The sequence below is a fragment of the Phodopus roborovskii genome, unplaced genomic scaffold (genome assembly GCF_943737965.1).
Source record: "Phodopus roborovskii unplaced genomic scaffold, PHOROB, whole genome shotgun sequence".
Lineage (NCBI taxonomy): Eukaryota > Metazoa > Chordata > Mammalia > Rodentia > Cricetidae > Phodopus > Phodopus roborovskii.
In genome coordinates, this window is record NW_026126682.1 from 6762752 (window position 1) to 6778645 (window position 15894).

Consider the following 15894-nt stretch of genomic DNA (forward strand, 5'->3'; position numbering starts at 1 on the left):
TGGCTAATAGAATAAATAGTCCAAGTCAGTCTCCCGAACCTTTAGAGATATCTAGACTGATAAACCTAAACCAAAACAAAAATAATGAACACACACACACACACACACACACACACACACACACACACACACGCACACACAATGAGCTCCTCAATTTTTAAGTGTACTTGTTAAAATGGGAATTCTGATTCAGTATTTACACCAAGAGATACAAAATTCTGCATTCCTGACAAGCCTCTATAAATGGCCTCAGTTAGGAAGCCCAAGTTACCCACTTTGAACAGCAGGGATCTAAAATGTTTACTTCGAATAATTGACAAAATGCTTTAATTTTACCTTAAATCAAAACTCTAAAAGTAATTGGTAATTCTTGAAATTTTAATGAACATTCATTGAATACCTAGTGTGATCTTGATGAGGACCAAAACTGTGGTCATCAGCATCACCTGTTAACAAGCTATACACACTAATATTAACGAGGTGTGTTCATACCACACCTACATCTCCAGGGGCATTTCACTTGCTGAGGGCACAGCCACACCCTTTCTTAGCATTCCACAGGCATGAGTGCTTAGATACAAATCTCAGTAAGATAATTGTCCTTGATTTTAAGCGTCACTACGTCACTACTTCATCAGTAATACCACTAACTATGCAGTATGTACAAAAAAAAAAAAAAAAAAAAAAAAAAAGGATACCACACAATGTGGCATCTAATACAACAGAGGAAACCAGTTTCCTCTCAAACATCATTTTCATAGGGAGTTAGCCATCTGAAGATGGTGGCATTTGTAATTAGTGCTATATCCAGAGATCCCAAGGTAACTGAGGATAAAGCATAAGGTTGCTTCGCAGCCTGCCAATGAATTAAAAAAAAAAAAAAAATATGCCACCTTAAGGGGGTGGGGTAGTAATTACAAAGGCGGGTGTTGGTTTGCCAGGTAGGAAAACCCACCTGGTGAAGAATTTTAGTGTTTTTCTCTGGTTGCAAAACTTCCCACCCTAAGCAATGCTATAGACATCCAACAGCAGGGGCTCCAGCATTCTAGACAACCACTCTGCTGCTTGAAATCTTTCCAGCACTGTACGATGCTTCCTTTGTTTGTCTGTCAAGGTAGTCCACTAAAGTGCAAAAGAGGTTAAAAGTGCAAAAGAGGTTATAAAAAAAAAACTGGGAATTTAGGGTGAACTGGCTGGTCCTATTACTAAAGGGTAAGTAGTCGGCTTTCAATCACATCCCTCCGAATGTTTCCCACCTCCAGCTCTTACTCCTTCGCCCCACACAGACATTTATCAAGCAAGAGCAATTGCGACAAGACTGAAACTCTAGGTGCATACCGCAATCTCAGTCGCAGGCTCCCTTTGTTTCCCTGTCGCACACGGGCAGACCGTCTTTTGGCAAAGTTTGGCTCGCCCAGCTTCCGTAGGTCCCGCCCCCTAGCAACGCTGGGGCTTGTGTTCACAACCGGAGCGCGCCCGGCACCCGGCCCGCGTGTGGACCGTGCAGAGGCTGCGGGTCCGCGGCGTTGCTGAGCGGGGCCGCGGCCCGGCCCGGCTTTCCGGATCTGTCGCCTCCCTAGCTGAGGCCGCGCTGCGGTTCTCCGTCAGGGCTCGTGGCTCGCACCGCCAGCCATGTCCTCGTTGGAGACCGCGGCCACGGCGGACGCCGCCGAGGCTGGCAGCAGGACCAAGTCCAACAGTCCCCGCACGATCCCGGTGGTTGGGGTGGTGACCCCGCATGAGAATATGCAGGTACCTCCGGGCTCTGCAGCAGAGCGGGGAAGGGCTCCGGGGCAACCGGGTGGAATCCAGGACCAGAGTGACGGAGATTAAAGGGAGCAGAGCTGGTCCCTGGGGCCGTGCGGCCGGCGAGGGGGCTGGATGTCGTCAGCCGCCTGTCTGGGGACTCTAGCTGCTTGGTCCTCCTGGACAGACTACCTGCTCTTTGAAGTGTAGTCACGAAAGGGAAGAGTCGTCCTTAGTGACGTTTGATTTGATAGCCAGACCTCTGGTTGTGATGGGGTTTTGTTATCAAGTGGCATTCCCGGGTTTACATTTCCTTTGCTGAAACTTGTATTCACTTGGTTGGCAGCCACTGTTGCAGAGTTGGGAGGAGAACTGATTTTATTTATCGTGTTTATATTTGGACTCGAGCTTGCTTTTATTACAAATGCAAAGCCAGGGTTTTAGAATTGGGTTGGGGATCCTCTCTGCCTCGTCCCACAAGGTGTGGGGGGACCTCTATGGGAATTCCTGTTGGGGTTTCACAAGTCTCAAGCTACGTCAGGAACTCTGTCTCCTGCGTTCACATCCTGGAGCCTTGGAGAGTTACTTGGGAGCAGCCAATTGACTGGGGACTTCTGTGGGAATTGGGTTGAGCTCTCTGAGGACAGTCACGCATTTACACAACAGCCCGCAGAGCACAACACTTTCTACATAAGGAGAGGATGTCAGGGGAATTTGCCTCATCAGTTTTGTGGAGGTATTCCTGTACAAGAGCATAGAAGTGTAAGCCTCAACAGCGATCTCCACTCTCTGAGCTACAAGAAAGCTGAACATTGCCACTGTATTTTAGGCACTGGGCACTAAGAACTAGGTGAGTTCGACTCTCATTAGTTTCTTTAGGAAAAGATTACATGAGACAGACAAACGCGCTTACAGAGAGAAATATTTTCAAAGGATTATTGAAAAATAAAGTCTGCAACATAGAAAGTGACATAGCTGTATGCGTCTTATGTGTGTTTCTGTCTTCTGTGAGTATTCACATTTTTAGAACCTACTGTGAGGATGGAAAAGGCAATTTCTATCTCAACAAATGGAACAGAAAACAATTTAGGGTATAAATCTCAGTGATCTCTCATCTTGAATTTTTTGTTACTTTTACATTTCTTATTCTTTCTCTTCCTCCTCTTCCTCTTCCTCCTTCTTTTGATTTTTTGACACATGGTTTCTCCATGTAGCCCTGGCTGTTCTGGAACCTGCTCTGTAGACCAGGCTGGCAGCAAACACAGAGATCCACCTGCCTCTAACTTCAGGGTGCCTCTAACTCTGGGGTGGGCTATCACAGCCTGGCCTGCCCCTCAGTTTCTTCACTCCCTGTGAGGCCTGGTGTTGCTAGTAATACTTAGGATGATAACCTTTAGCCCTCTGCTCGAGTCATCAGAAAAGACCTTTGGATGCTTAATATTTCCAATCCTTTCAAAATGTTCCACTTTTGCTTGTAGTCAAGAGAAAGCTAAAACACAGATTGTAGAACTATGAAATCAAAGCAAGGGCTGATAGTAATGGCAATCATGATAGTACTGATGTCCATTGTGATAAGCTTGATGGAAGGCTCAGGGAGTGTGGGTCTAGACGGCCCAACTTCCATCCCTTAGAACCCACGTGGTAGAAGGAGAGAACTGACTCCTCAATTTGTTCTCTCACTTCCACACCCACCTCCTCATACAAAATAAATAAACTAATAGATGTAAAAAAGTTTAAATGCCAATTTAAAGATTCTGTGTAGCTTAAATAAATGTACACAGAAAGCTTATAAAGTTCCACAGATCCTGAAAATATGCAGTTATCACCAGCATTCTTTATTCAGGGGACAACTAAAGTTTATAATATCACTTGTCTTTAAAACTCATGGACTCTCTAAGATTTTAAAGTAGCAGCTAAAGATTTCTTGCTAAAAAAGATAGTATTTTATCAACCTAACCTATGCTTTTAAGGGTTGTCTTATTAAGACACTTAAATCACCCTAACCTGAATACACACACACACACACACACACACACACACACACACACACACACACAGATAGAGAGAGAAAGAGAGAGAGAGAGAGAGATTGGGTAACAACCTAGGAACAGATAAAATATTAAAATATACAGGTATTAAAATATACAAATTCTTACATATTTGCATTGGAGCAGGTATGGATGCCACAGTACCCATGTGAAGGTCAGAGGACAGCTTTCATGAGTTAGCTACCTCATGCCACTAGGTGAGTCCCAGGTATTGAACTTGTGATCAGTGTTGGGAGCAGGTGCCTTTCACATGAAACCATTTCTCCAACCCTGCTCTTAACACTTTAAAGCACATGCTTCACTTATACAATGGGTAACATTAATGAGCAATACTTTAAAGACCTCTTCAGGAGGCAAGATTTACTGCAAGTGCTCTCCAAACCTCCATAGGTCATCTTCCTAACCTTAAAATGGCATTATGGAAAATACAGAGTGGAAATTTCAAGCCAGTCATGAACAGGGAAAACAGAGGTTTAAGAATGTAGGCTTTTAATTGTATGATTTTACATTGTTGTGATTTTCATAGATATGCTGCCTTTGCATTCCAATGTATTTTTTTCTGTGTAAGAATTTTGACTGTGCGCACAAGAACTATCCCCAAAGCTTTAGGAAAACTTTCTTTTTTTCAGATTTCAAAACAATAAAACCCTACTAGAATTTAGTGATTGGTTTTTAATCATTAATTATGTTTGATGAAGTTGCTTTCCTATTGTTTTTAAAATTGGTTCTTTGTGGGTTTCACATCATGCATACCAATCCCATTCATCTCTAAATCCCTTCATATCTGCCCTCTACTCTTGCAGCCTCTCCAAAAAGTAAAAATTAAAAGAAATACAAAAAACAAAAACAACCAAACTAAGATACATAAAATAACTAACATACAGAAAAAGTCTTGTGTTCTTCATGTGTGAAAGATATTTGTGACTGCCTTTTTATCATTTAGGAAAGATTTGCAAGGCATTTAGCACTGTGGCCATCAATTATATTATAAGGATCCGTGTGGTGTTATTGATGCTCTAATCATGACAACTTTCCTTTCTATTTTTGTTGTTATTAAACTCTGATGATGTTTACAGGGTAACTAAACCTTATGAGGTCTGGTGCTATGGGATTGCCTTTCTAGAAATAGTTCCAGGGCTCTTGGCTCTGTTCATCTATCTACTGGAAAGTAGGGACATTGGGCCTTGTTTTCTGAGAAAGGAGATAGAGTGGCAGTGCAGATTTCCTTGCTCAAGTGGAAATCTGGAGCATGTGGTTGATTACCCTTTCTCTATTTCAGATCTAGTTTAATGCCCCCTTGTTCTAAAGAATTACATATCCCATTGGAGCAAAGCTTCCTACACTCAATGTGTGCATGAAGAACACAGGATCTTATGAAGTGCAGCCTAGATTCTGCAGCTCTGGGCTGGCTCCTTTTTGTTCTCCTTTCCTAGCAGATTTCCAGGTAATGCTGGTGTTGTTAAGTGAAGGACCCATTTCCCTCTCTGAGTAGCAACAAAGAGCATCATTAGCAGCAGGATGGTATAAACAGTGCTATGAAGGTTCATAGCTAATTCCTGGAAAGCTTGCTAGAAATAGTTTCCTGTGTTTCCAATTACAAAACAGTAACAGTGAAACACAATTCCAGCCCTCCCCCAGCCAGATCAGATAATGCTATAAAGAGTAAGAGACTGCAAGTGGCACCTCAAAAAATTTGCTGGTCGAGCCTGGCGTTGGTGGCTCACGCCATTAATTTTAGCACTCCGGAGGCACAGGCAGGCAGATCTCTGTGAGTTTGAGGCCAGCCTGGTCTACAGAGCAAGTTCCAGGACAGGCTCCAAAGCAATACAGAGGAACTCTGTCTTGAAAAGCAACTACAAAGAAGCAAGCAAACAAAGAGATTTTCTGGCTCTCCTTTTCTCTCTCCTCACAGACAACATCAGTCCCAGCTGGTCAGTCCTTTTAGCCTGTCCGTTGGCTCCCATTTATTCTCTGCCCAACCTGTTGTCTTGAGGTAGCATTTCACCCTTTGTTAGGCTTCTTCCTCCCCTAGACTCGGCTTCAGTTCCTTTCAGGACACTGTTGCTGCTTACCATAACTAATAAAATTGCCTTGAAATGGCCTGACTTCTCTAAGCTTTTTCCCTGTTCTATAAAATCAGCCTGTATTTGGTGAGTGGTCCCCAAACCTAGATGGCCATCAAAGTCTTCTGAGGAGCTTTTGAAAAATACTGGGAATATCTGGGCCCTACTGCATGTTTAATCAGCTTTCACTACCAGTGTGGGCCCTTATGGCGTTCCTTTAAGCCCCACTGAAGCCCCAGAACCACTAAGCTGCTACTGTCTAAGTTCAATGCTGACCCTGGGGAGCCCAAGTTCTGTTTCTCTACATTTATCTGATGCACTGCTTAACTTCATCTCCCTGAGGGCAGAGTCTTACTTGTCTTTTTCTGCAGTATTTTTAGTGTGATGCCCAGTACAATACCCAAACACATAGGAGGTGATGTTAAATGGTTTGAATGCACGGTCTCTTCTCTTCTTGTAGATTTCTGTAATCTTAGCCTATCTTCAGGCCCCACATCTCTTCAACAGGATGTGCTTTCCATTCATTTTTATCCTCATTTATCTGTCTCTATAGAACTGGAATAGTTCTAGCTTTGGATCCTGCAACCTCTTACTTTTTATAGCCTATTTTATGTTAGTCATTGCTTCACTTTTAGATGCTTTCCATTAGATTATGTGTTCCTGTGGGCAGGAAATATATCTTAATAGTTTTGTGCCTTTCCCTGAGCTCCTTTTCTCTGGGTTCAGAGTAGAAGCGTAAGCCCTATCTAACATGCTCCCGTGCTCCAATCACTGTGGCCTTCTGGCTTTTCAAGTTTGCCCCCAGGCTTTTCACTTTCCGTGCCCACTGCATGGACATTATCCCTTCCTTAGCCACAGCTTGCGCTCTTACCTCAGCCCAAGACTTTGCTGAAATAGTACTCCCTATGAGTCAGCCCTTCACTGACTACTGAGTGTGAAATTATACTTCTCAAGCAAGCCAGTGCTTTGTAACCATTTAATTTTCCCTAGAAGATTGTCATCATACCCTATACTGTAGAATTTACTGACTTAATGCCCTCCATAGCATATAGTTTATGTAAGCAGATTCTGTGTAGCACCTAGATAATGCCTGACAGAGTGTGGACGCTCAACATTGTGGTTGTGATTAGTTGTCTAATTTACCCCAAACTTCCAGTTACTACACTGAACCTATGATTCAAAAGCCCATGCCCATCAGGTGTCCTGATGCTTACACTATACTGCAAGTGAAATATGATAAGCATTGTTATTCAATATGAAAAATGGGCTGGGTGGTGGTAGCATACACCCTTAATCCCAGCACTCAAGAGGCAGAGGCACGTGGATCTCTGAGTTCAAAGCCAGCAAGTGATTTCCAGGAGAGCCAGGGCTACACAGAAAAACCTGGGAAATGGGGTCCTCAGTCAGCAGTATGATGTCACTAGAAACCTGTGAGAGAGCTCATCCTCCGCCCCAATACAAACCTCTTCCCAGCACTGTCTGTCTTTTATAATTCCTCAAGCTGGTGACTCACCCTCACCTTTTCCCTTCTCTCCCCATTCTGCATCCAGTCACTTATTAGGTCCCGCAAACTCAACCTCCTGGGTGTTGCTGAAGTTACACACTTGTTTTCTACCCCGAGTACAGTTCTCTCTAGTTAGGTCACCACACTGCAGAAAAAAGTAATTATTTTATTATTTTATTCTTCTGGCTTAATCCCGAGGAAGACCACTCTAATCAGTCAGAGACTATTTAGTCAGCACTTGCTGTTGGGAATGAGTCAAACAACATTGCTTACCTTTGTCAGAGAATGCAAGACTGGCACGAAATCTTGTTATGGAGGGTGTGTTGTGGTGATTGGGAATGGTTGCCACAGAGAAGCGCTAGGTAGTTTGGAGGCTGGACATCCAATGTAATTGCAGTGTGAAGCATAATTGTGTATTTTATGCTGGCTGTTTCTTTTTGACTTTCTATGACTGGTACCAAGTTGAAATTCAGAGGTAAACAGTAGAGCAACTGGAAGTCAGTGACCAAACTTTGCTCTTTCTGGGTCTGTTTTTGTAGAAACTATGGCTTGCCTTTGTGGATTGCTGTAAAATTTTCATGTTGGGCCTGAGTTCAAACTAGAGTCCATAAGTAATTATCAACAGACAAGTCTGGCCATTGTCCGTGTATATACATACGCAGTCTCAAAAAATTCAGAGGCTTCCTAAGACCTCTGTATGACATCCAGAGCCTTCTGTGTAATTCCATTGCATACTGATAGCTACCTGAAGTCAGGACAGTATGCCTGTCATACATGAAACATAGAGCCTGCCAACTAAAACTTATAGAGGCTGGGAAGGTAGAATGTATACAGAGAAACATAATGTGATGCTGTGCAGTAAATACAAAAGAAATTCTTGCTGCTCCCCATTTTTTATGAAAGATTCTCTGGGGAAGAAAAATGGGATTAAAAAAATCATGCATCAAGTTTTCATTCTGATCCCTTTGTCTAACCCTCAAAGCAAATATTTTAGAAGTTATAACACAAAAGGCTACTATTTGACTGTAGCTGTATCTGTATCCATAAAATCTGAAAACTCAGGAAGAAATGAGAAAGAGAAAGTAACCACAAGTTAAAACCACATTGTTAAAACTCCAAATCTTCAAAGGCAAAATTAAGTTTACCAAACTGTTTGTTCATGGTAAATTTAACAATTTAATAGTTATAGTTAACAATTGGAAGGTTCTCCAAGGCCTCACCCGTGGATGAGAAGCCATTGGCAATTGGTGGGATTAAGAGTCACTTTTCTTTGATGGTTGGCCACTGGCAGGTTGCCCATGCCTGACTTAATAACCTCATAACATGTATGTACATAGGGGTGGCTTTACATGGACACAGCGGGTTATAAAAAAATTAAAACTGGAAGCAGGAAAAAAGATACAATGGGGAAATGGGGGTTGGGAAGGTGGAGAGAGGGAGTGGGTGCAGATATGACTGAGATGCACTTTAGGAAAATTTCAGAGAACACGTGTGTGGGGCTGTGGGTGGGAATGTGTATGCTTGACTTAATTCCTTTATTACCCTGGGGTGGAATAATAAGAGCTGTATGTTTCTAGGCTATTGTCAAGCCTATGGACCTTAATCGTATCATCAGACTCCTTGAAGAGAATGATAAGGTGAGTACCCTTGGAGAAGTTACTTTGCTGTATCACTTAGAAGCTCATATTTCCCTGAACAGTAACAGGCATTTCCTCTAATGTAAATATTATCTCTTTTGTTGAAAACTTTTCCCACATGCATGTTTTATATTAAATGTTTAAATTTAGTGTGAGGACCAATTTGTTTCATAATAGGGCCAAACCCAACCATATTGGCTATAATCAAAAGGATCAGCCAGAGCAGAGAAAGGACTCTCTTGTGTTAATAGCCTTAAGAGTAGAGAAAGAGTCATATACCCTGTGTTAATAATTCTTTCCAAGTAGGACTACAGAGGAGACATTGTAGCATAAGGACACTAAATAACTAGTAGAATATTTCTAATCTGAGTGAGGACATGCAAACAGATTTATACATAGACATAGATGATTTGTTCTGAGAAAAATGAGAATGCAAAGAAAATACTTTTTCTTCTATAAGACTCAAAAATATATAGTAACTGTGTATGCATACATGTACACACACAGCACCCTCCTATGGTTACCCAGGTATTGGCAAGTGCCTCAGAGCTAGCACTCACTGCAGAATTACCTGTAGTCATTTTCAAAGATGAACACATGTTTTTAAATAAATAGAAAATAGATTGACTCAGGTACAGCCACCAAAACAAAGCAACATCCTATGATTAGGAAACACATCTTGCTATTGCTTAAACATTTTTAGTCTCCACTTTTTTTAGAGCAAGAAAAATAAAAACCACCAAGAGTAATTTATCTTTTGATGACTGGTTTTTTGTGAAGTCTAAGTGTTTAAATTGCAAATATATCCACATTAAAAAGTAAAACACCACCATGGAGAGTTCCTATTAGTTGTTTTTGAAGGAAGAGTGGAAAATACAGACAGTGCCAGCACTTTTCGTAAACAGTTTGATTTGAAATGGGGTAGAGGCAGGCAAGATAAATCACTGGGTTAAGGCATTTGCTATCAAACCTATTTGATTTCAATCCCTAGAACCCACATAGTGGAAGGAGAGAACAAACCCCTGAATCCACTGATGTCCTCATGTGTGCCATAGAATGCTTGCACGTTCACACACACACACACATACACACACACATGCACTCATGCATGCATGCCCACACGTGCACTCACACACATATACAATAAGTGTAAGATAAAAGAGAATACATAACAGAGTCTTGTTTTTAGTACACACATGCATGCACACTCACACACATATACAGTAAGTGTGAGATAAAAGAGGAGAATACATAACAGAGTTTTGTTTTTAGTTGACACACAAGTTTTGAAAACACATTACTGTGTAGAGGCATATTAACTGTACCAAAAGTCTATATGATTCAGTGAACTTTTATACCATCAGAATTGGCATTAAGAACAGAAGCTGTGAGGCTTCACATACAATTTTGTTTCAGTTTTTAGTATATTTTGTGCATTTATCCATAATCAAAGCAAAAAGCCTATTACAGAATACCAGAAAACACTGTTTGCTTTATTTCCTTTGTTAATACATGTCCATTATTGAATTCAGTTCTTCCTTAGATGATAAGGAAGGTTATATTTAACCTTTCTTATTCTCTTTTCTTTATGTGATATTGTATCCATGTATATATTTGCTTTTTATGTAGAATTACTTAGTAATTTTAATCTGTTTATTTGTTGAATAAATTTTTAAAATCTTAACTAATTTAATGGCACAAGTGAACTAACAGACCTTTTGTTTTAGGATGACTTAAAAGAAAAACAACTTAATAGTGTCACAAAACTGGTACAATATTATCAGAATGGATTTGTATCCTTTGTGTGTGTGTGTGCTCATTTCATTCATCTGGAAACACTAAAAAGTGTTAACAAGGTATCACAAACCAGGTAAGTTTATTATCTGATAGTTGTAGAGACCAGAAGCTCAGAGTTCATCTTACTTGGCTAATGTCCAGGTGTTAGCAGGAGCTGATGCTGCTGAAGATTCAGGAGGGAGGTGAGGACCCATTTCCTTGACTTTCCTACCCGCAGTAGGCTTCTTACAGAGCATTGGCTCATGAACTGGTACTTCCCTGTGATATCACTCTCACCTGTTCTGTGTTACAGCATCTCATCCTCCTGCCTCTGACACTCCTGTCACCCATGTCCCCTTACAAGGATCCTCATGATTACAACTGAGCCTATCTGGGTAGTCTAGCATAATATTCCTGTTCTTGTTTACATTTTTTTCTGTGATAAAAATGCCATGACCAATAAAATACATGGAAGTCAATGGGTTTGTTTCAGATTACAGTTTACAGTTCATTATGGAAGGATGTCGGGCAGGAACTCAAGGCAGAAACCTAGAGACAGATCATGAAGGAATACTGCCTACTGGCTTGCTCAGCTTACCCTCTTCAAAGGTTCCTGAGACATGAATATCACTGAGGAGGCCATTATTCTCTTCATTATATTGTTATTATCTGTTGATAATGTCAATTCCTATAGATTCAAAGGCCATTAATATGATTAGAAAGGCCAAATCAGTCTTATTTCTGCCAGTATACATAGTGAGCTTCACCTTGATTACCATTTTACTGTCTCTTCCCTTATAAAATAGGAATGATCCTCCCTCATTAGGTTATTAAGAAGATCAAATGAGATAATAACCCCTTATCACAATAGGTAGGAACCAGTGTTCAAACCTCAACGCTATCTGTCTGTGTGTAATAACCAATTTCATGCTAATGGCTATTTGTTTTTTAAATTTTTGTTTATAGATGATTTGCAAAATATAACAGTTTCATAATTACACTAGATTATTATACATGTTGTGAAATGTCTACTCTCAAGCCAGGTGTGGTAACTCATACTTATAACCTCAGCACTTAGGAGGTAGAGAATCAAGACTCCAAAGCCAGCCTCCATACATAGTAAGTGTGAGGACAGCCTGGGCTAAATGACACCCTGCTTCAAAACAACAACCAAATCTTTCTTCATCTGCACCCATCTGCCATAGACTTGTAACACAGAACTCCAGAGAAGAGCTCCATAGACCCTACTTTGGGTATATCTGAACTGACTCTTTGCTGACAGTTGTCTGATTTTGGTCTAAAGATGTGCATCTAATAATAACTTTTTCCAGTCCAAAACATCTTAAGCTTTCCACTAAGCAATGTGTACTTATAAGTTTTTCTAAGTATTTTCTTTATAGTAGCCTTGTTTTATGAGTATGTGTTGGGGCAGTCTGAGACAACTAAGCAATGTGTACACATCATATAAGTTTCTCTAAGTATTTTCTTTATAGTAGCCTTGTTTTATGAGGTTATGTTGGGGCAGTTTGAGAACTTTGTATATTTAGTACTAATTATTGGTAGCCAAGAAACTCTACTAGAAAGTGATTTTTTTTCCCTGTTTAATTTGGCAACTTAGCAACTCCATCATTGTTTTTCCTTAGGATTAGACAGTTGATAACAAGTTTTTAATAGGATGACTTTAGATATCCTAAGACTTTAAATTAGGGAGTATCACTTCCCTAGGAAATTATTATGAGGCCTTTCCTGGGTTGATGTGAACACATATCTATTTACTTAACTATCACTGATAACAGACTAAAAGAGAGATTCTATCCAGTCTAGCTTAGTGAAACAGTGAGTCTGTTGTGGTTACTTGCAGAGGTAGGCACAGACAGTTGCTTACCCGGAGCATAAATGACTCAGAGGCAGCTGCCGCACTGACACACCCACCCCATCTGGAGTGATGATTCCTAAAAGCTGCATCATTGAAACTTCCTGCCTAGCTTGCCAGTTGCAAAATCTCCAATTCCAAGCAGTTATGTAGCTCTAATACGATCTAGGAGAGGGACTTTATGAAACTTGTTTAGTTTATTTCCTGAGCCTTAGGAACCTCTGTCCATTTTCTAGGAGAGAATTCTTCACTTAGAAGGAAATTTCTACATGACATTGCACCCTTCCTCAAGTTCTTATGTTCTTTCTGCCTTCCCTTCTGCATTTTTCCTTAAGCCTTGGAGAGAGTGATATAGATGTTTGATTAGTTTCCTTCGTCTGTGGCAAAGTATTGAGCAACAGTCAAGTCATCCCAGAAATTTGATGTTTTATAAGTCTCTGAAGTACAACACCCATTTCAAAAGAAAGTTTCCCTTTTTGACTAAGGCTGGCAGTAGCAGTAATCTATAGGCATAGTGAGAAGTGTTTAGAAGGTGATAATAACAAGCAGATTCAATCTATTTAACAAGGCAGTAGTAGTTGCATCCCCATTGAGACCTGTGACCTCTTCAGCCATTGGCTTTCCACTTGGCTGTCAGTTCTTGATGTGGATCTTTTCTATGGAGGAGGTCTTAAAAACAAACAGAAGCTGGTTGCATCCATAACAGTTGTGCCCCAGTCGCATTAGTGGGTATAGTTTCCACAGAATGTTGGTACCGTAGTACTTGCAGTGTGTATATAGCTAGGGAGGACTGTTGATAACAATTCTCCTTTCGCAATCTACATAATTCCTCTGGCACTACAAAGACAGCTAGTAGGGAGAAAGTTTCCAGTTTAGTCTCAGTTTAATTTCTTCACATCCTATGACCAAAACATATTGTATCTTCAACATAGGGACTTGCAGTCAGTAGCAGTGGCAATAGCTTTTATGGTTTTGGGCACTTTGAGAAAACTTCTTGGCCAATAAATCACAAGAAAGTACCCTACCCCATCACTAGATTTTCATTTAGTAATCTTATGACTTTTCTTTCCCCCCCCCCCCCGTGTGTGTGTGTGTGTGTGTGCATGTGTGTTTCCTTCATCCTTTACATTCACTCAAAACAGTGTTCTGGATTATTTTAATTCTAATTATATGTTACAGCAGCTATAGATAGACAAAAGTGCAAAGGGGGACCGATTCAGATCATGATGGCTAATAGTTGTGATATAATCCAGGAGTTTCTTCCTTAATGGATTTACTGCCTATTCTTCTCCCCTGAAAACTATTGTCCTGCCTACTCCCCAGCTTCAACTACATCAGATTTGAGGAATGAGTATTCCTATCTATGAGGGATGTATAATAATATTTTTAAAAAATGATATGTGGCCTCCAGAAAATATGATGCTAGCAAACAGAGAATTCTGGGGGAGGGGGGTGGCGGGGAGCTTCCAAGAAAGAAAGTACTCCTTCAAATGGAAATTCCTTGTAAAGCTGATTAATTAATAAGAACTTCAATGACCATGAAGAGGTTGGAATATTATAGGTCCAGAGTCCAATTACAATTTATCTTGGGTTATCTTTACCTCCCTGACAGCCATGCTTTCCTCATCTTTGAGTAGACTTAACATCCTGTGACTAACAGATAAAAACCTTTTGGAGGGTATTAACATAATAAAGCTGTGGTTTCCACCAACAGAAAGGGCAAGTGTCATCAGATGGTGTCTGAGCACTTGAAAAATGCTTTGATCTTTTTTATTTTCTTTGTTCTCTTACTGTAAATGGCTTCCACATTGGAACATGGAATTTGACACTACATCTGTGTTCCCAAGCCATGTTCACTCATATTTGGCTTCAGAAGAAACTGTCTCATCTCCACTGAGGTGAGAATTGTGTTTTTGCATTAACATTACATTTTGTTGTGATAACTATGACCCAAAGAGATTCCCAGAAAAAGAGTTTATTTTTGGCTTAAAGTTGAGTAGGATGTGTTCACTATAGTGGGGGAGGCATGGCAATGAGAGGCCAGAGAGGGAAGATGAGAGATCACATTTTCAATCACATGCAGAAAACAGAATGTAAGAACTGGAAGTGACCAGGCTATAAACACCCGAAGCCCATCCACGGTTCTCCACCCATAGCCTTCCCAGACAATGCCACAAGCTCAGGATCGGGCATTGGAATACATGAGTCCATGGGGAACATTTCTCATTCAAACCACCAGACTATATACATTTGAAGACACCAACATTAAATCCATAGCGTATGGAGTAAAGGTTTAAAATATGCCTTTAATTCTAGCACTTGGAAGACAGAGGTAGGTGGATCTCTGAGTTTGATGCCAACCTGGTCTGCATAGTGAATTCCAGGACAGTCAGAGCTACATGGTGAGACACTGTCTAGAGAAAACCAAAAGAGAAAGGAAGCAAGGGAGGGAGGGAGGGAAGAAGGGAGGGACAGAGGGATGGACAGACAGAGGGAGTGAGGGAGGAAGGGAGGGAGGAAGGGGGGAGAGAAAGAAAGAAGGAAGAAACAAACAAACAAAGATTAGTGAGTATGGTATCTTATGACTGTAACTCAAGCATTTAGGAGGCTGAGGATTACTGTAAACTTGAAACTACTTGTGCTAACTAATAAACACTAGGTCAGGTGAATCCACAGACCTTGTCTCAAAATACTGTGTGTTTGTATGATGTGTGTGATGGGTGTGTGTGTGTGTGTGTGTGTGTGTGTGTGTGTGTGTGTGTGTGTATGGTGTGGTATGTGTGGTGTGTGTGTGTGTTTGTAGTTACTCCAATACATTCTGATGTTTTAGAATTTTTGAAGGCCATGATTTCATTTGGTATCTGTCATTTAGCTGGGGAAAAAATTCTTTACAATTTATTTTAGTATAGTCATTAATTCTCTTAAAACTTTTGAATAAAAATATATATTGGCTTACAGTTCAGGATGGTATTTTACCTCATTTATTAAATATTTTATTGAATATAGGAAGAAATCTAGGCTGATATTTATTTGATCATTAAAACATTCTTTTTTCAGTGAAGTATATTATGTGTGCCTTCATGAACTCGTGTGAACCACATTATGTGCAGACAGGGGAAGGCTTTTCTTATCTGTGCAAGGTAGCTTCTTCAAACTCTGTGTATTTACTCACTTTCCAAGTCCTCAATGCAATGAAACCATTTATATATATATATATATATATATATATATATTTATTATATGTATA

At 40.5% G+C, this 15894-nt stretch overlaps 1 protein-coding gene across 3 annotated transcripts in view; it reads left to right on the forward strand.

Annotated features, from left to right (window-relative positions):
- Positions 1–8881: 8881 nt before the first annotated feature.
- Positions 8882–15894, forward strand: part of Cfap69 (cilia and flagella associated protein 69) — a 54783-nt gene continuing 47770 nt past the window's right edge. For 2 of the 3 annotated variants that reach the window (XR_007833817.1, XM_051174581.1), the window contains exons 1-2: positions 8882–8998; positions 10726–10791. Coding sequence is in view for 2 of the 3 variants with exons in the window: in XM_051174581.1 (XP_051030538.1) it covers positions 8954–8998; positions 10726–10791 (111 nt within the window). In the remaining variant the exon portion in view is untranslated. The remainder of the gene's footprint in view (positions 8999–10725; positions 10792–15894) is intronic. The other variant, XM_051174582.1, reaches the window with a different exon arrangement.